Below are 22,068 nucleotides of genomic sequence, written 5' to 3'. Positions count from 1 at the left end.
AAAAAATAAAAGCTCTTATCTCTGTGATAAATGTCAGACAGAATCCTCCTTGTGGTTTTCAATGGGCAAGTGGACAAGTCAATACGGCCACTAGTTTTTAAAACGGATATGCTGACTTTGTGTCTCCTTTAAACATTGGAGTCATTTTAAAAAACATTTTCCATTTAAAAAAAACTAAGCAGGTAGATGATAACCTCTTCGCATTTTGATTCCTAGCCATTTTTGTCCCCTAGATCTCAGCATGACGACTAAACTACCAGTGAAAAGTTTTTGAACAGTAAGATTTTTAATGTTTTTTTAGTCTCTTCTGCTCACCAAGCCTGCATTTATTAGATTCAAAATACAGCAAAAACAGTAAAATTGAAATATTTCTATTTACCATTTATTTTTACCATTTTCTATTTGAACATATTGAAAAATTTATTCCTGTGTTTTTAAAGCTGATTGACATTACTCCAGTCACATGATCCTTCAGAAATCATTCTATACTCTGATTTGCAACTCAAAAAACAGCTATTATTATGTTGAAAAAAGCAGAGTAGATTTTTTTCCAGGTTTTTTTTTTTTGATGAATAGAAAGTTCAGAAGAACAGCACTTATCTGAAATAGAAATCTTTTATAACATTACAAATGCCTTTATGGATCTTTGATGATGACAATAATAACAACATTAAAAATGTTTCATGAACAGCAAATCGGCATATTAGAATGATTTCTGAAGGATCATGTGACACTGAAGACTGGAGTAATGATGCTCACAGGAATAAATTACATTTTGAAATATACTCAAACAGAAAACAGTCATTTTAAATAGTAAAAAATATTTTAGATCAAATAAATGCAGGCTTGGTGAGCAAAAGAGACTTCTTAAAAAAAAATTACTGTTCAAAAACTTTTGACTGGTAGTGTACCTTTTAAGCTATAAAATATAATACAATAAAATACAATAAAAAATAAAATCTGTGTCCCCTCAATACATCTGTATAGTTTAATGTCAACAATGTGCTTAACTCTGTAGCACCTATGGGACAAAACAAGCTAAAAAAAATCTCTCAAATGATGCTTTACAAATGAAGTCTCAGCGAGATGCCCTTTCCATCTGATCTCGGCCTGTCAAACTGATCCAGCAACAAACCTCATCGCCTTAATGCTGCTGAAAGCTGATGGATCCACTACTGATCTGATGCAGCAGATGGTGAAGAAAGTGACAGGGTGCAAATGAATAAATTAGACCCAGTCGAACTGCACTTAGAGCCTGTCCTGTTACAGCCTTCTGCAAACCGTAGTGACAGCTAAATATACCCCAGTGTCTGTTGGACAATCTCTGAAACCGGGAGGGTGTTCAGAGTGTAGAGACGTCAACATAGTGTTATGTCACACAATATTTGAACAGCTTCCAACTGGATTTGTGCCTCTGAGGAAAAAGGATTTAAATATATTCGGCTATATTTATATCCCACCAGACAAACAAAACAAAACCAGTTATTTCTGCACACTTACAGTGGAAAGGGCTACTCACAGCATGTGTGAATATTCTGCTATAAGTCAATATTCTGGTTGGAAGCAATATAAAGTAGAGGTGTTTTTAGCAATGAAACGACCCTATCAATCCACTCTTGTTAGTTTGAAGACAGTAGAAGAGGTCAGTTGAAGGTACCGGACAGTGACGCTCCAGGAAGCCCTCACCTCTGAACTGGCGAATCATGTTCCTGTGGTTCTCCACAGCCTCTTGAATGATCTTCTCAGCCGGGTCCATTTTCCAGCGCCACTCCGTGCCCACTGGGTTTGTGTGGTGTCTGTGCAGAGAGAATGAGAGAGGACAGGTCCTGTCAGCATGTCACCATCACAGCATTACACGCCCCGGACCGCAGACTCATTCCCCTGAGAACAACACCTGCCCCCCCACTGAGCGCAAATTAGCGTCCTGTGACCCTTTCAACAGCTCTCACATCACACGAAAGGGCACAAATGCCAGGCAATGTGGCCACGCTTCCGTCCCCTGCTGCAAATAGCAACAGGAGCTGAGACAACGCTCAACGTGTGGCAGCATATCCCTTCATTTCACCATGGGTAGAGCCAAAATTTATTATGAGGATGTAGTAAACTATTAGTCGGTGGGTTGGCTGAGCAACGAGCCCACCAGTGTTTTTTTTCTCAGTCAGTTTTTAGTTGCAAGCCTAAAGGGGTCCTATTATGCTTTTTCACTTTTTGAATTTTAGTTAGTGTGTGGTGTGTCTGTTTGGGCATAAAAAAAACATCTACAAAGTTACAAATCTCAAAGTCCACTCCAAAGAGAAATATTTAGTTTTTAAAGGGGTCATCGGATGCCCATTTTCCACAAGTTCATATGATTCTTTAGGGTCTTAAAGAAAAGTCTATAATATAATTCGGTAAAAAATTCTCAATAGTAGTGTAAAAAAAAACAAAAAAACTTTAACCTTAAATCAGCTCTGCAAAAAACCAACTCATTTTATTGCATGGTCCTTTAAATGCAAATGAGCTCGCCCCGACCCTCTCTGCTGTAGGATTATGAGCCGTAATGTTTACTTTAGCCGCGTTTAGCAATGAAACTTGCCAACAAGCACATTATTAAAGGGTCCTATTATGCTTTTTCACTTTTTGAACTTTAGCCAGTGTGTGGCGTGTATGTTTGGGCATAAAAAACATCTGCAAAGTTACAAATCTCAAAGTCCACTCCAAAGGGAGATATTTAGTTTTTAAAAAAAATCCCTTTTCAAGAACTACAACGAAACGGCTCATTTGGACTACAGCGTTTGTTTTCCGGAGGCTATTATGTCACAACGTAAATCCCGCCTACTGAAATTCAATTCGTTGGCTGGTGGGGGATTCGCCTAACTTTAGCCATGTATTATGGACAGCTGCTTTTGGGATGCTTCAGTGAGCCGCAGGGCAGCTGGTATAAATACAAGCATTAACTAAAGAGGCCACGAACTGCTCCGGTAGCCGCGCTGGAGCCGCAGCATTGACGTGTGCGGTATAAAGGGTCGAAACACGTGGAGTTGCGGCTGATATAAACATAAGCGTTGACTAGAGTGACGATCATCGGTGGCCGCCTCGGAGCCGCGCGGTAGACGTGTGCAGTGTGTGGTAAGAGATTTATGCATCATACAGTGTGGATAGCTTCACTAGCCTAATGCTGTAGCTGGTTTTAGGCATGTAAATAATTAAATAAATTAGCACAACAATGATAATATCATGTATCGGCGATCTCGCAGGCTGACGATAGGACCAACACTCACCCTCCATGCATCCTAGGTGTATATTTGACTGACTTCTTTCAGACATATGCAAGCCATAATAAAAAGTGTTTCACATGGCTCTGGAGGGGTCAATAAAAGCGCCCTGTAGTGAACCGATGTGTTTATGTAAATAAAATATCCATATTTAAAACGTAAGAATGACTTAAATCTAGCTTGCACAGGTGTACACGGAACTTGCTGCTTTGGGAAGGGCCGTGGCAAGACTGAAACGCCGTCTAAGCTGTTCGCCAATCGCAACACAGCGGGACTGCTAACCAATCACAACACATTTAGTTTTTCGGAAGGCAGGCCTTCATTAGACCTGGAACTAATCAAGCCATTTGTGCCAGCCTGGAAAGAAAGCTATTGTAATAATCTAAATTATATGAAAAATAAGCATGAGAGCATGTTCCACTGCACCCCCAAAACTAAATAAAGACTTAGTAAAAAAGCATAACAGGACCTCCTTAAAGGGATAGTTCACCCAAAAATGAAAACTCTGTCATTAATTACTCGCTCTCAAGTCGTTCCAAAACTGTAAGACCTTCGTTCACCTTTAGAACACAAATGAAGATATTTTTGATGAAATCCAAAAGCTTTCTGACTCTGCACAGACAGCAATGCAACTGACACGTTCAAGGCCCAAAAAAAAAGCACATTGTTAAAATAGTCCATGTGACACCAGTGGTTCAATGGTAATGTCATGAAGTTATGAGAATACTTTGTTTCCCAGTATTCTTCAGAATACTTTCTTTTGTGTTCGGCAGAAAAAAGAAACTTGAGGGTGAGTAAATGATGACAGAATTTTCCATTTTGGGTGAACTACCATTTAAAAATTATTTAGTTGAGAATCAGAGGCACGCTTTTAAAAGTTTAAACAATAACGAAAGCTAGCTACAATACAATTACTTCATTAATAAAACAAAATAAAAGCAAGTATAAAAGCTCTTCAAGTTTTAAAATAAAAAAAAACTTAAATTTGATTATTCAAATTAAAATAAAATAATAAAAACAAATTTAAGTTTTTAAAATATTGGCAGATGAATTGGTCTGTCTAGGTTATCTTAGCTTAAGTTATCCAAAAAGCAGGCTGTGAATAAAACAAAACAAAACAAAAAAAATAAATAAATAAATAAATAATAATAATAAAATAAAATAAAATACTATTTTGGCCATTGTGACCCATTTCTATTGATGAAAAAATAGTAAAATAAATGCAAGTATGCTTGGGGAAGCAAAACATGTTAGAATAATGTTCATTTTCTCATGTTGAAGAAAAAAAATTAAAATAAAGAATCTAATATTAAAAATAATAATCATTAAAATTATAATGCTTTAGGAATCAAAACAACCAAAAACAGAGCTTGAGATGGCTTTAAGAACTTTCCCTCTAATGCCTTTACTCAGTTTCATGAGACACCACCTAAAACATCCAGCCCATCCACATGAAGAGCCCTCTTCAGCCTCATAATTTCGAGTGCCACTTTTAACCAAATTACTCCCCTTACACGAAGTTCAATATTTCCATCACATTTCCTGAAAGCGGAGAACTAAACGACTTTTGCATTTGGAAACTTCTTCAGCCCATTTATTTGCATTAAGTCATTAACTGTGTGGCATTTGAGGATACGCGCAGCATGTGGCAATGAAACAGTTGAAAAATTTGATTAGCGCCACAGCGGCACGACAAAAAACACAAACCACGATGCCAACAACTAGATCCGAAACACCGCTTTATACACAGAGGCATAAAAATAGAGTTCACTGACAGCCTCAAGACGATGATTTTTCTTTATTAAACCCCATAATACCACAAAATCAGCTGATTCAATGAGAAAATTGGATGCGAAATGACAGATTTACTCAACAGCAGGATCAAAGCCCTCTCTGAGACGCCTTCAATCTGCTGCGCTAATCTGACAGCGCAGCTCAAACTACAGGGTTTTGTGCATTGGAGGCTGTCCCAGTATGTCCTGTCCCAAAGCTTCAGGGCAGGAGACAGTGTCCTGTGTGTGTCACACTCACAGTGACGTCCTTAAATCAAGTCCATCTCCGTCAGAGAGCAGCTTTCAGCTGTGCTGCATCGTAAGGGTCACTCGTGGTGGAAATCATCCCAGATCTACTCTTCAGAGGAGGTGCGCTGATGCTCTTTGACAGCTCTTTTTTCCCCCTCCAGATAAAACCTCACTGCCAATGACAGGAATATTGAATGCTACCTTCTTTTCACAAGTGTCACTGTGAATCATCACTGCTGCATCTACCTTTGCACTTCCAGTTCTTTCAGATGGACAGCTGTCTGAGACTTTTAAAGGTTTTTTATTTTAAATGGATGTTATGCACCAATTATTTAAAGGGATAGTTCATCCAAAAATGAAAATTCTGTCATTAATTACTCTATGTCGTCCAAACCTTTAAGACCTTTGTTTATCTTTGAAACACAAATTAAGATATTTTTGATGAAATCCGAGAGCTTTCTGATCCTGCATAGACAGCAATGCAACTGACACATTCAAAGCCCAGAAAGGTAGTAAGGACATTGGTAAAATAGTTCATGTGACATCAGTGGTTCAACTGTAACTTTATGAAGCTACAAGACTACTTTGTGCGCAAAGAAAACAAAAACAACAACTTTATTCAACTGTTTCTTCGCCGCACATTCATGAGAGTAGCAGGTATGGAACGTCGTGAGGTGAGTAATTAATGACAGAATTTTAATTTTTGGATGAACTAACCCTTTAATACTTAAGTTTAGGAGTTTGTTTAAACCCTAAATATGAGCAATGCGCTAAAATACTTGTTTCTTACTAATTCTGAAGTGCTGTTTTGTTGTACAATGTCACACATTCTCATAAAACATAACATCTGGTCAGGTTACAACTACAGTTGAAGTCATAAGTTTACATACACGTTGCAGAATCTGCAAAATGTTAATTTTACCAAAATAAGAGGGATCATACAAACTGCATGTTATTTTATTTTATTTTTTTATTTAGTACTGACACGAATGAGATATTTCACATTAAAGACGTTTACATACAGTCCACAAGAGAAAATAATAGTTGAATTTTTAGAAAAATCCTTTAGGAACTACAAACATTCCAGCAATGGACTGTATGATTTTGAGATCCATCTTTTGACACTCAGGACATCTGAGGGACTCATTTGCAACTATTACAGAAGGTTCAAACAGTCACTGATGCTTCAGAAGGAGAAACAATGCATTAAAAGCCAGGGAATGGTAACTTTTGAACAGAATGAAGATGTGTACATTTTTCTTATTTTGCCTAAATATCTTTTTTTCTCATTTGGTACTGGCCTTCAGACGCTACAGAAGATACTTCCATGTTTCCCAGAAGACAAAATAAGGTAAAAACTTTGTTTTTCCTTCTGGAGCATCAGTGAGTGCTTAAACCTTCTGTAATAGTTGCATCAGAGTTCTTCAGTTGTCCTCAGTGTGAAAAGATGGATTTCAAAATCATACAGTCATTGATAGAAAGGGTCCAAATACACAAAAATGCTGAAAAAAAGAATTTGTGGGACCTGAAGGATTTTTCTGAAGAACAGTGGCAGCTTAATTGTTCAGGACAAAAACATTCAAGTAACGACACAGTATTCAAAATCAAGCGTATGTAAACTTTTGAATGGGGTCATTTTTATAAATTCAACTAGTTTCTTCTCTTGTGCACTATATGTAAACATTCTTTATGTGAAATATCTTATTCAGGTCGGTACTAAATAAAACATAGTATATAGTATGATCCCTCTTATTTTGGTAAAATTATTAAATATTTTGCAGATTTTGGAAAGTATGTAAACTTTTGAGTTTTTGAACTATGTGTTCAATTCTCAGCTTATTTTCACATATATGAACGATTTAAACGTCAGAAATATGGCCAGTGATGGAAGAAAATCCAAACATGATCCAAATGTTTTCTGCTATTTCTGTGGGTGGTTTACTACATCCAAAAAGCGATTCGAAAATAACAGATTTTGTGAAAAAGCATATTTGTAAACTTGTGTTCATGTAAAGTTCTTTGGCATTAAATGGAGCATTTTAACTTTTTTTTTTAGTTAATTGTTTTTTTGTCATTAAAACCATTGTCAAAACTTCTTTGACTGCTTTTGTTATTTTAATAATTGCATTAAAGCTGATGTATATAAATTGAAAAGTTGTTATTATTATTCTGTGAAAAACTGTACATGGATTTTTTTGTTTTGTTTTAACTTGGCGTTATCAAATTAGGTATTATTAGGTCAAAATAAGGTTTGTAAAAAAGCCAAGCTGCAGGGCTGTGTAACAGATTGATTAATTATTATTATTGTTCATTTTTATTAAAGTGGACACTGAATGCCCATTTCCCACAAGCTGGTATGATTCTTTGGGGTCTTCATGAAATGTCTGCGTTCCCAAATCTTGGTTAACTTCAAATTCAAAGGACCTTTCAAGGACTTTCCAGGTCCAATACCCTCAAATTCAAGGACTTAAAGTGGGGACACACTTCAAGTGAGAGCAAGGTTTAATCATGTTAGCTTGTAAAATACATTGTTACAGTTTTCATGTGCCAAACACAACTATGCAAAAAAGCATTTTATTCGAACTTCACAGCCTATTTTTGCAATGTTTCACGGTGTGTCTGTTAAAGTTGAGGTACCATTGGAAAGACCCATGGGAACCCACTGTGTAGCATACTTCGCCAATGGACGTGTAAAACAACACCTTGTCAAAAAGAGCTCAGTGACCCATTTCGGTGTATGTCTCTTTAAATGATAATGTGCTACTGCTCACTCCACCCCACTCTTACGTTTTTTTGTGTATTTGGTGGCGCGTTACCATCAAAAACAAAACTAATCTACTGCGTCTTTAGTGGCCCTGATGTCGGAAGAAAATGAAGACTTTCACGTTCACTTTTACATACAACTACTGAGGTTGTGGGTGGGGCTTGAGAAGTATGACATCATATTGCTCAGAAAATCAAAACAGCTTGATAATTGAGACTATTTAGGCTTTTTGGGGATTAAAAAAAAAGGAGTGAGTGGATTTTCAATCATTGTACGTTGGTTGTGTCCACACACTGCTAAGACACATTTATTTATATGCAAACATCATGTAAAATTGAATTTTGCATCCAATGTCCATCCAATGCTCGGTGTGGTCTCCATACAGCGGTGAGATTCGATCCCGTAGAAGGTGTGTTTATAGCAGCCTCCTCTCCCTCTCAGCATTGACTAACAAAAGAAAGGCAACATTTGTTTCATTTACACAAAGACAAATTGTCCCTGTCAGAAAACACTGTGCTGCTGTAAAAAAAAGAAAGAAACTTGCTAAAGAGCCTTGACAACAAGATCAATTGGAGGAAACAACCAGGAAACAACCTACCTTGGTCCAACGACACAGTTTTACCCCAGAGTGGCTTCCTATTAGTTTGTACCCTGCAGACCACAAAGAAAAATAAAGAAATGGAGATGAAAACAAGGCATTTTTGTAGAGATTAGCTAAGTTTTCACAGCACAGTACTGATTGAGCTACACTACCAGTCAAAAGTTTTTGAACAGTAAGATTTTTTGTTTCTTTAAAAAGTCTCTTCTGCTCACCAAGCCTGCATTTATTTGATCCAAAGTACAGCAAAACAGGAAAATTTTGAAATATATTTACTATTTAACACTTCTGATCAATTTTAACATGAATAAATTACATCTTAAAATATATTCAAAATATTCAAACAGAAAGCAGGTATTTTAAATAGTAAAAATATTTCACAACATTACTGGTTTTGCTGTATTTTGGATAAAACAAATGCAGGTTTGGTGAGCAGAAGAGACTTCTTTAAAAAAAAAAAACATTTTAAAAATCCTACTTTTGACTGGTAGTGTTCATAACCTCAAAGGACAATCGTACCCTGCCTCTATGTATGAAAATCAAATCCAAAACACACTTGTCGAATGCTAAAATCTATAAAGCTAAAAGGGTACAGTACAATAGCTTCAAAACAGCCATATTTAACATTTAGTGTCAGAGAGAGTGTAAAAGGTGATGTACTGTACTAAAAATGGTGTATTTATATTTTACACCATGTACTAGCACAGAGACAGGCCTCTAGTTTCCTTTTCACAGTCTGCTCAGAATCTTTAACATCTAGCAGGAGAAATTAAGGAGATTTTCCTGCAAAGCTCTTCAATACATCTAAGCAGGCTGGAAGGCCAAATGTGCTCAAGTCTGAGCATTTCCTGTTAAGCACTTGAAGTTTCTAAGGTCCATAGCCTTGTTCTCCCACAACTGTGCTGCGTCCCCCTTGGGGAATCCGACTCAATTTAGACTGTAATCCACATGTAAGGGCCATGACTGGGGCAGCCATCGCTCCTACAGCAGTCTTAATGAAACCACTGAATATATAGGAACAGCTCTGTGCTGAAAAGGCTGGCAGAGTTCAAAACGCAGCTTGCATGTTGGGGGTTAGAAGCAATCTTAGTTTTCATTTTTGGTGAATTATTCCTCTCTTTTTCTCTTCCATAGTTTCTCTCCTCATGCATGAAGGAGTGTAAGTGGTAAAAAAAGCAGTAAGAGTGAATCTCCATACTAATGATCCTAATCTAGAGTCTCTCTCCCATGTTCATTAGCTAAACTCCACATCAAACACATGTTCTTGTCTTTTATGTCTGCAAATAGCTCGCTGGGGCTGAGGAGGTAGAGGAGGTGGTGTTCGCTCATCTCTGTCTGAAGAACAGTCGGGATCAGAGAGCAGGTCTGGTTTCAGCTGTGTGAAGGCTCAATATTTGGGAAGCAGAAAGCCGAGACAGAGGATTCCCTGCGGTGGTTCATACTGACTGTTCACATCATGGTGGATGTGTGTGCATGGAAAGAAAAACTGAACATGTCAGTGAGCTTTAAAAAAACTCAGCGGTTGTGGCCAGGTGATATATTTTCAGTCTTTTGATCATATTTGACAAATAAATAAATAAAATGTTTGAATTGGTTTTAAACATGCAATTGTTTTTATTTATTCCATTATTTTGAGCAACCAATTTGATGTAAGCCCGTGTCTGCCACTGAATTAAATTTTTTTCCTCACAATTGTGTAATACAAACTAGCAATTCAGACTTTTTCCTCTTAATTGCTTTATACAAACTCGCAATTTTGACTTTTTTCCTCACAACTGCGTGATACAAAGTCAATTCTGATTTTTTTTTTTCCACAATTGCTTAATACAAACTTGCAATTCGGACTTTTTTCTTGCAATTGTGTAATACAAACTTACGATTCTGACTTTTTTCTCTCGGTTGCTTAATACAAACTTGCAATTCTGACTTTTTTCTTGCAATTGCGAGTTTATATCTCACACTTGACTTTTGTCTCGCAATTGCATAATACAAACTAGCAATTCTGACTTTTTTCTCATAATTATGTAATACAAACTAGCAATTCTGACTTTTTTCTCACAGTTGCATAATACAAACTCACAATTCAGATTTTTCTTCTCACAATTATGTAATACAAACTTGCAATTCTGACTTTTTTCTCACAATTACGTAATACAAACTAACAATTCTGAGTTTTTTCTCGCAATTGCATAATGCCAACTCGCAATTATGACTTTTTTCCTTGCAATTGTGTAATACAAACTCGCAATCCTGACTTTTTCTCAGAATTGTGAGATGTAAACTTGCAACTACGAGTTATACATTAAGTTAAATACTCAGTTAAATACTGACTTTTCCCTCACAATTTTTTTTCTCAGAATTGTGAGATATAATCTCGCAATTGTGAGAAAAATAGTCCAAATTGCAAGCAATTAACTTAAAGACTTTATGACTCACAATTGTTATTTAATATTTCACAATTCTGAAAAAAAAAAAAAAAAAAGGTCAGAATTGCAAGATACAAACTCGCAATTGCAAGAAAAAATGTCTGAATTGTGAAATATAAACTTGCAATTACCTTTTTTTTTTTTTAATTCAGTGCCGAAAACAGGCTTCCACAAATTAGACGTAAAACGTTTAATGCAAAAAAGTTGCAAAATGCTGAATAAAAGATTGTTAAAAATAGCCAAATAGTTTTTCCCTACTAACTAGGGCTGGACCAGAATATTCGATTATTCAAATATTCATTCGGTGGGTTGGCATTTGATTTTAAATTTTGAAATTTGAATATTCGTTTTTTTTTCATACACCTTGCATCCCCCGCGAAACGGTTCTCATTCGCGCTTAAATATGAATGAAGAATTTGAATGAAGAAGATCATAATGCTGCGCCACTAACACAGAGACAGCAAAAAAAAAAAAAAAAAGAGAGATTGAGTAATATTTGAGAGACACTATACAGTCGGGCCCACTTGAATGGTTGAAGCAAAACTAGGGCTGTGACTGTCGCAATGACAACCGCGTCTCCACGTTTAAATGCACGCAGTAGGCTAAAGCTGACCGCAAACCCCCAGCAAAAATAATTACCATGAATGTGTCGGGGGAAAAAGTAAGGAGATATTTGAATTATTTATTAATAAACTAGTATTTGACACAAAGATAAAGTTGACGATCCTGATGCCATTTGCTCATTGGACGCGCCTAATGGTAGCCGTGGCCTAATGGTTAGAGAGTCGGACTTGTAACCCAAAGGTTGCAGGTTCGAGTCTCAGGTCCGGCAGGGATTGTCGGTGGGGGGAGTGAATGTACAGCACGACTGAGGTGAGTCCCTTGAGCAAGGCACCGTTCCCCCAACTGCTCCCCGGGCGCCGCAGCAATGGCTGCCCACTGCTCCGGGTGTGTGTGTTCACTACTGTGTGTGTTCACTACTGTGTGTGTGCACTTGGATGGGTTAAATGCAGAGCACAAATTCCTAGTATGGGTCACCATACTTGGCCTCACTTCACCTCCTTTCTTTTCCTTTTCCTTTCCTTTAATACCTAAATGCATATTTATGGATTAGGCCTATAGCTAATGAAAGAGTTTTGTTTTCGATTTGAATTATTTAAATAATTTTTTTACAGTTTCGGATGATATATTAGTCTTACCTTTATGAGCAAAAATTAAGTTTCACATAGCGCTGGCTCTTCCATGTTCTGCAAAGCGTGCTTATATCTATGGATTTTAATTGAAATCGCAATGACTTAGTCGTTACTTTCAAAAACAAAAACTTAAATTTAACAAATAAAAAGTGTTCCAAATATATTTCTAAATTAACTTTATAACCTAAATAAATGAAAATAAAAGTAATAACTTTGCTATTAAAAACAGCAGCTGTGTAATGGGGAAGAGAAAGAGAAAAAAGACCGGTTCCAGTCGGAGTCGGGCCAGTAATTCTGATGAGCTGTCGGACAAAGTCCGGGCGAGGTTTTAGTCATTTTTGCAACGAATGTTTGTTTAATAGTATATATATCATTCTTATTTAGGCTAGTTTCATATTTAAATGTATTTATTTATTTGATTTATTTTAGCGTTTTGTAGGCTGCTTGTTTACTGACGGAAGTGCTCAAATAAACACGCACGTTTGTTAATAATGTTTGAGCCTATCTATTTTGGGTTTCAAAATAATATACATAGACTATGTATTTTATATATAGGCTTATAAACACAAACGTTATATATAATGTATATATATTTATTTATAAATAATTTATTTATATATAAACACCGTTCTTCTTTTATTTAAATAGCCTACCCTTTACGGTGTCAGTAATTACTGTGCTGCTAATTTCTGATTTGGGAGTGATTTGTTTGTTAAAAAATGTTAGGCTACCTTATTAAAAGTATTGCTCTTAACAGACCTGTGTGTTTTGTATCACTAGCGCAATGTCCGTTCTCGACGCATATTAGCTCTGCCTGCGTGAGGCGTGTTGTGTCCATATTGCACTAAAATGCAACACTGCACCCCCTTGGGTCCACAGCAAAAATCGTTTGGATGAACTGTTCTCGACATAATAAAAATGCAAACAGAAAGACATACAGAGATTCCTGCCTTTATTAGAGAGAAGAATATGTTCAGCCCCTCTCACCGAAGCTTCGAATATTCGATGTTGATTACTACCGAAGCTTCGAAGCTCAAAAAATGGTATTCGGACCAGCCCTACTACTAACACAATGAAGGACTATATTTATTTTTCACTTGAATGCACCAATATAAAACACATTACCAACCGGTCTGTGCAAGAAACTGAACAGTATTTATTTCATTTTTTACCTCTGATTTACCGCAATATCCAACTGTCCTGAGTGTGTTCACAACAGCCGGCGCATAATGCGTCAACGTGCTCTGGCATAGTAAACACATGCGTGGAAACAATCTGTCACGCGTATACGTCACTCATTGTTTACACAGTGCAGAGAGATTGTGGGTACAACGGCTACTCAAATGTCATTACTTGTGCTTATCCTGATTGTTGCAACCGATTAAAAACTAAAAGATTACGTTTGCTTGAGCGAACTCATCCGATAGTGTTGACTTTTCACCGACTCCCAACTTTTGAGCCTGATCGACTGAAGTTATAGTTGCTTGCTCTCTGTCACGCGCTGGCTGTTGTGAACATGCTCAGAACAGTTGGATATTGTGGTGGATCAGAGGTAAAAAATGACATAAATACTGTTCAGTTTCTTGCACAGACCGATTGTTTGGTGTGTTAAGACCTCAATGTATTGTTATGAGCTGCAGGTTCATTTGTTTTTGTTTTTTTTTGACTCTCAAAGCCCATTGACTGCCATTATATGACTGAAAGACTGCAACGGTTTGAGTTAAAAATCTTTGTGTTCTACTGAAGAAACAAAGTCACCTACATCTTGGATGCCCTGGGGGTAAGCAGATAAACATCAAATTTTCATCTTTGGGTGAACTATCCCTTTAATACTCTCATACTTACAGTTTATAAAAATTAACATGAAAGATGCACATTTTTTTGCTGTGCACACAGTTGTGGAGAAAAACATAATTTTACCTCAGCAGTACACACTTGTAAGAGAAGTGGTGATGTTTGAAGTTCCTAATAAAGTCCCTCGCCCTAATAACGTATATTTTTCCTCGAATACATTGGCGTAACCATTACATAAATTTTAGGCTGCATTAAATTGCTAATTAAACTACTGGCAAGGTTATAAAAAGGCTTTATTACCTACAACAAGTAGCCTAAAATAATAACTTAATAGCTTTTCGGCTAAATGGATAATGTTATTTATTGCATTATTGCACTAGCACAGTTGAAAGAGAGAAGTAGCCTACATTTTGATGAAGAAAAACATTTTCTTTGGCTAAAATACAGGAGTGTGTGTTAATGTAAAATAAAAGGGGTTATAATGTTGGGTTACAATATGCTGAGCAACATCTTGCTGAATACTTGTGAAAATATATCCATTAAGATGAGTTATGTCCATTCTAAATGAGTTTAATCTATCAAGGTTAACCAGACATAAACAAGGGCACAGTGCATACAGAGTCTGCCAGCGTTTCCTCACAGATGAGTTCTCTCAGGACCGTAGGAAGCTGACGGGAACAAAAATTGCCATCCCGTTGATGACGAACAGCACCAAAACAGAACTTCACAAGATCAATGACGCACTGCTATAGGATGATTTTAGTTTCATTATTTCAGGTTTCCATTCTGAGCTGTTATTTATGGCATGAGGTATGTGACTGAACAGAAATTTCAAGGCTTCAAAAAACTTCCTCCTGACTCAATCCACTTTGACCAAACACATTTGCCCTCTTTTTCAGCTCTAGCTGCTGCATTTCCTCTGAAATGAAAAAAGTGACTTCTTTCAGAGTTCTTCAGCTCTCTCCTCATTCATCTTGAAATCATCGCTAATAATGCCGGAGGGAATCATTTCAGTTTGTCATTAAAAGAGCAAAAATAACAGCGAGTGAGAGGAGGTTACCAGTTGGCCCCTCAGGAAATGAGTGTTATACAATGTCACATCAGAACCTTCTCTAGACTGCAGGCGAGATCAGCTAAATTAAACACATTTGTTTGTGCGTTCACAGTTCACAACTCAACCTGCAAAACAAACCACCGGGAGGACACTCTTACAAAGAAATGTCCAGGTTGTATTTCACTCCAAAATAAAATGAAAATTGTTTGTTTGTTTATTTATAAGCATAATAATTTATATCCGGATGGAATCTGATTTGAATAAGTGACTGTCCACACAGTGTATCGCAACTGTTCATATCCGATGTGTGTCTATAAGCAGTCTTTCGTTTTTCGTTTATAACAAAATAAGCTTTCCACTGATGATGATGGTTTGTTAGGATAGGACAGTATTTGGCCAAAATACAGCAATTTGAAAATCTCCAATCTGAGGGTGCAAAAAAATCTAAATATTGAGAAAATCGCTTTTAAAGTTGTTCAAATGAAGTTCTTAGCAATGAATATCACTAATCAAAAATTAAGTTTTGATATATTTACGGTAGGAAATTTACAAAATATCTTTATCGAAAAACAAAAAAAGAAAATCATTTTGACCTATACAATGTATTTTTGGCTAATGCTACAAATACACCTGTGCTACTTATGACTGGTTTTGTGGTTCAGGGTCACAAATATGATTGGATTTCAAACAGATTTGCATAAAAATTGGATTTGGACAGTCTGAACGAGGCTATAGTTTTAACTCCATTCTAGCTAACACTGCTATATTCATGGGGGAAAAAAATGAAGGAAAAAAATCATTTTTAAAATGGTTTTAAATAAAAATGAATTCTCAATTTTCACTCAGAAATTGCTAATGAACAAAGAAATGGCAAGTAAAACACAGAGTTAAGTGTGAAACTTTTACAAAAATTGGCTAAAATTGCTTATTCTTGTAAAAACGTACTTTAATAATCTTTGTTTTATTTACAACTTTGAAAAACAATTTTTATGTAGTAAAATGCAATTCATAATCATACTGGCAGGGTTTATATTTGTGAGAAGGACAAGCAGGCTGTTAATTTTTTATCTTCTGTAAGAAACAATAAGCCAATAACTATTTTTTATGTTTTTATGTTTAAACTATGACCTATATCAAATTTAGGCAACTGTTGGAAGCCTGTTTCTGCCACTGAATAAAAAATGTTAAAAGGTAATTGCGACTTTTTACTCTCACAATTCTGATTTTGATATCTAACATGCAATTGTGAGATACAAACCTGCATTTGTGAGAGAAAAAGGGGTTTTATCTCACAAATCTGACTATTTCTCGCAATTGTGAGTTTATATCATGCAATTGAGGAAAAAAAAGTCAGAATTGTGAGTTTACATCACATAATTCTGACCTTATAATTCGCAATTGCGAGTTCATGTCTCACAATTCTTTGTGAAGACTTTATTTCTTGCGATTGCGAGTTTATATCAGTTCTGAGAAAAAGTGTCAGAATTGTTAGCTTATATCACATAATTCTGGCTTTATAACTAGTAATTGCCAGTTTATATCTCACAATTCTTACTTTTTTCCTCAGAATTGTGAGACAATTATGAGAGAAAAAGTCATAATTGTGACTTTATATCATGCAATTCTAAGAAAAAGTGTCAGAATTGTTCATTTATATCACATAATTCTGACTTTATAACTCGTAATTGTGAGTTTATATCTCATAATTCTGATTTATCAAGTTGGCGGTGCTTTTCTATAAAATATAGAACCTAATATTGATTGATACAAATCATTAAAAATAATGATACTGACATACAGTCATCCCATAACTGAAATTATTAACTAACAGAGAAATTAAGCTAGCAAAAAAAATAATAACAATCCATCCGAAGAATGCTAAAAATGACCAATTCTAATTAAATATAATCTATAACAAAATGTCTTATTGGTTTCTTATTAATATAGGGTAAAATATAACCTGAACACATTCTAGACTAGTTGGTTTATGATCCCATGACAAACAAGATCATATTTGCTCAAAATGCATCTCATACTGTGGATCTCTTGGTCTCTATTGATTGTGAGTTTGCTATATCAAGCATGTTAAACTAACAACATGTTCAGAGGTGATGCTTTGCCACAAGCACAGAGGACACTGATTGGTAGTACACACAACCTCGGTGGAAATGTGAGAGCCGGCCAGCCTCTGTCGTGCAGTGTGTGTATGCGGCTGGAGGCAGGCTGGGCCAATGAAAGGTGTAGAGTGAGAAACTCAAGGGAACTCCAGCAGCAAGAGAGGAGTAATTGGGCTTTGCTGCATCATTAAGCTCCGTTAGGCACAGTCATACCATCAGAGGCTCCATCAGAAACCAGACGACAAGGGTGAAATTTGTAGTGCACAATAGGAGAAGAGTTGCAGCTCCGTGGCTGGTTTATTAATAACAAAAGTGAGATACCGCTTACAGAAAGGAAAAACTGTCAAACGTGTGAGAAAATCATCATAATTGAAAACTAGGTTTACCATAACGCGGCTGACACTGCCAGCGCCGAGGACCTAATTACCATCAGGACCTTGGCATCCGGTTTTTTGAGAGATGAAAAAACACTGAGACGTATTCAATTAAAGCAGCCGAGAAAGCAGGAAATGACTGTCCATCATGAGGGAAATTGGACATAAAAGTAATCAGCGAGGAGCTTGTGTAGCTAGTGTGCTTCAACTAATTAAGAAGCTTATTTAAAGCTAGCTGTCGAACTTTTGCAAAGCTAGTTTCGGGTTTTATAAGTGGTGCACCACTATTACAATTGCTCATACTTTAGGTTAAGGATTAAAAGTTAAGTTTTTTTTTTTTTTTGAAAGAAGCTTCTTTGCTCAACAAGGCAGAATTTATTTATTTATTTGATCAAAAATATAGGAAAACTGTAATATTGTGGAATTATTATTATTAACTGTTTTCTATTGGAAAATATACACTACCATTTATAATAATAGGGTCATTTTTTGAAGTTTTTGAAAGAAGTTTCTTTCTGTGCTCTGAAGTCTGATTTGCGGAACCACTCCCAAGTCCCAAGCTGAATCAAATGGTTTGTGAACCCACTCCGAAGTCTGATACGCTCCGAAGTCTGATTTGCGAAACTGCTCCGAAGTCCCAATCTGAATCAAATGATTCGTGAACCCACTCCGAATCGCAAAACTGCTCCGAAGCCCCGATCTGAATTAAATAATTTGTGAACCCACTCCGAAGTCTGATACGCTCCGAAGTCTGATTTGCGAAACCGCTCCAAAGTCCCAATCTGAATCAAATGATTCGTGAACCCACTCCGAAATCTGATTTGCAAAACCGTTCCGAAGTCCCGATCTGAATCAAATGATTCGTGAACCCACTCCGAAGTCTGATTTGCGAAACCGCTCCGAAGTCCCAATCTGAATCAAATGATTCGAGAACCCACACCGAAGTCTGATTCGCGAAACCGCTCCGAAGTCCCAATCTGAATCAAATGATTCGTGAACCCACTCCGAAGTCTGATTCGCAAAACCGTTCCGAAGTCCCGATCTGAATCAAATGATTCGTGAACCCACTCCGAATCGCAAAACTGTTCCGAAGCCCCTATCTGAATAAAATAATTGTGAACCCACTCCGAAGTCTGATACGCTCCAAAGTCTGATTTGCGAAACCGTTCCGAAGTCCCAATCTGAATCAAATGATTCGTGAACCCACTCCGAATCGCAAAACTGTTCCGAAGGCCCTATCTGAATAAAATAATTGTGAACCCACTCCGAAGTCTGATACGCTCCGAAGTCTGATTTGCGAAACTGCTCCGAAGTCCCAATCTGAATCAAATGATTCGTGAACCCACTCCGAATCGCAAAACTGCTCCGAAGCCCCGATCTGAATGAAATAATTTGTGAACCCACTCTGAAGTCTGATACGCTCCGAAGTCTGATTTGCGAAACCGCTCCAAAGTCCCAATCTGAATCAAATGATTCGTGAACCCACTCCGAAGTCTGATTCTCAAAACCGTTCCGAAGTCCCGATCTGAATCAAATGATTCGTGAACCCACTCCGAAGTCTGATTCTCAAAACCGTTCCGAAGTCCCGATCTGAATCAAATGATTCGTGAACCCACTCCGAAGTCTGATTTGCGAAACCGCTCTGAAGTCCCAATCTGAATCAAATGATTCGAGAACCCACACCGAAGTCTGATTTGCGAAACCGCTCCGAAGTCCCAATCTGAATCAAATGATTCGTGAACCCACTCCGAAGTCTGATTCGCAAAACCGTTCCGAAGTCCCGATCTGAATCAAATGATTCGTGAACCCACTCCGAATCGCAAAACTGTTCCGAAGCCCCTATCTGAATAAAATAATTGTGAACCCACTCCGAAGTCTGATACGCTCCAAAGTCTGATTTGCGAAACCGTTCCGAAGTCCCAATCTGAATCAAATGATTCGTGAACCCACTCCGAATCGCAAAACTGTTCCGAAGGCCCTATCTGAATAAAATAATTGTGAACCCACTCCGAAGTCTGATACGCTCCGAAGTCTGATTTGCGAAACTGCTCCGAAGTCCCAATCTGAATCAAATGATTCGTGAACCCACTCCGAATCGCAAAACTGCTCCGAAGCCCCGATCTGAATGAAATAATTTGTGAACCCACTCTGAAGTCTGATACGCTCCGAAGTCTGATTTGCAAAACCGCTCCAAAGTCCCAATCTGAATCAAATGATTCGTGAACCCACTCCGAAGTCTGATTCTCAAAACCGTTCCGAAGTCCCGATCTGAATCAAATGATTCGTGAACCCACTCCGAAGTCTGATTCTCAAAACCGTTCCGAAGTCCCGATCTGAATCAAATGATTCGTGAACCCACTCCGAAGTCTGATTTGCGAAACCGCTCTGAAGTCCCAATCTGAATCAAATGATTTGTGAACCCACTCCGAAGTCTGATTCGCAAAACCGTTCCGAAGTCCCGATCTGAATCAAATGATTCGTGAACCCACTCAGAAGTCTGATTTGCGAAACCGCTCCGAAGTCCCAATCTGAATCAAATGATTCGTGAACCCACTCCGAAGTCTGATTTGCGAAACCGCTCCGAATTCCCGATCTGAATGAAATGATTTGCGAACCCACTCCGAAGTCTAATATGCTCCAAAGTCTGATTCGCAAAACCGCTCCGAAGTCCCGATCTGAATGAAATGATTTGCGAACCCACTCCAAAGTCTAATATGCTCCAAAGTCTGATTCGCAAAACCGCTCCGAAGTCCTGATCTGAATTAAATGATTCGTGAACCCACTCCAAATTCTGATATGCGCCGAAGTCTGATTTGCAGAAACACTCTGAAGTCCCAATCTGAATCAAATGATTCGTGAACCCACTCAGAAGTCTGATTCGCAAAACCGTTCCGAAGTCCCGATCTGAATGAAATGATTTGCAAACCCACTCCGAAGTCTAATATGCTCCAAAGTCTGATTCGCAAAACCGCTCCAAAGTCCCGATCTGAATGAAATGATTTGCGAACCCACTCCAAAGTCTAATATGCTCCAAAGTCTGATTCGCAAAACCGCTCCGAAGTCCTGATCTGAATTAAATGATTCACGAACCCACTCCAAATTCTGATATGCGCCGAAGTCTGATTTGCAGAAACACTCTGAAGTCCCAAGCTGAATCAAATGGTTTGTGAACCCACTCCGAAGTCTGATTCGCGAAACCGTTCCGAAGTCCCGATCTGAATCAAATTATTCGTGAACCCACGCCGAAGTCTGATTCGCGAAACCGTTCCGAAGTCCCAAGCTGAATCAAATGGTTTGTGAACCCACTCCGAGGTCTGATTCGCGAAACCGTTCCGAAGTCCCAATCTGAATCAAATGGTTTGTGAACCCACTCCGAGGTCTGATTCGCGAAACCGTTCCGAAGTCCCAAGCTGAATCAAATGGTTTGTGAACCCACTTCAAAGTCTGATTTGCGATACGCTATTTGAAGTCCCAATCAGAATCAAATGATTCACGATCCGATAGGATAATCATTTTGCGAGGCAATGGTTTAACTGATTCACAGTTTCACCCATCACTATAAGTGCTTTTTAAAATCATTAAAAAGCGATGTTGTAATTTGAAAATGAACGGATCTTTTAATTTGATCTGATTTTTGCAAGTGAATCACTTGAGCTGAATGAACAGTATATATTGTACTAAATATTTGAAAGTTATTATGAGCATTGTAATGTTTAAAGCAGCACTGAAAAGGGGCGGGCTACATAAGGTAAATGCAGACGGGCTGCAATGTTAATTTTGCATGAAAAGATATGTGCTTATTGATAAAGTTTAACACTAATTTCATAGATACATTGTCTTTCAATAATTCAAGCACTTTTCAAGTACCTCATCAGAAATATTGCTATTTTCAAGGGTTTCTCAGACCTTAAATTCAAAAGTCAGCTGTCTAGGTTTTTGGACGCAACCTAGGTGCCAAACGACAAACAGGAACAGGAAATGACGGCACAGCAACCACCCACAACAGCCTAACATTATAGAGGTGAGTGCTGGATGGAAATGTTGCATGAAAACCACTCACATTTTCCTTACAAAAATTAAATACAACATGAACAGGGAATGTGCAAGGACACTCAAATTTAATAAATTGAAGCAGACTAATGAAAAAATGAAAAGAAAATGAAAAACTGTGTGTATGAATTTGCGCAGATACCCATTGTACAGCAACTTTAATTTCTGTCACAGACGTCTTTCTTTGAGTGAGTGAATAACACAGGCGGGTTAAGGCCATGCTGTACCTTGTTTAGTCAGAGCATCTCTCAAGGCTGGAGTGATCATCTCTCGCCGCTCCTCCTCTGACTCGCTCTTCCTCACTCCATTCTGCTTTGACAGCTTCACCCTCTGGGAGTCCTCTTCATCTCCCTCCATCCTCTGCAGCACATACAGCCACAAAAAAGAAAAAGACACATAAAAAACCTCATTCATTCACATAAC

At 37.6% G+C, this 22,068-nt stretch overlaps 1 protein-coding gene across 1 annotated transcript in view; it reads right to left on the bottom strand.

The window, feature by feature from the left end:
* The window catches only part of tyw1 (tRNA-yW synthesizing protein 1 homolog (S. cerevisiae)), a 107,077-nt gene that overhangs the window by 64,563 nt on the left and 20,446 nt on the right, over positions 1 to 22,068 (bottom strand). Inside the window, exons 8-13 of the mRNA XM_073817712.1 lie at positions 21,873 to 22,005; positions 8,638 to 8,690; positions 8,396 to 8,486; positions 7,837 to 7,859; positions 5,530 to 5,534; positions 1,687 to 1,796 (exon numbers count right to left, since the gene is read on the bottom strand). Of these exons, the coding sequence (XP_073673813.1) occupies positions 1,687 to 1,796; positions 5,530 to 5,534; positions 7,837 to 7,859; positions 8,396 to 8,486; positions 8,638 to 8,690; positions 21,873 to 22,005 (415 nt within the window). The remainder of the gene's footprint in view (positions 1 to 1,686; positions 1,797 to 5,529; positions 5,535 to 7,836; positions 7,860 to 8,395; positions 8,487 to 8,637; positions 8,691 to 21,872; positions 22,006 to 22,068) is intronic.

The sequence above is a fragment of the Garra rufa genome, chromosome 14 (assembly GCF_049309525.1).
Source record: "Garra rufa chromosome 14, GarRuf1.0, whole genome shotgun sequence".
Lineage (NCBI taxonomy): Eukaryota > Metazoa > Chordata > Actinopteri > Cypriniformes > Cyprinidae > Garra > Garra rufa.
This window is presented reverse-complemented; position numbering and strand designations above follow the sequence as displayed.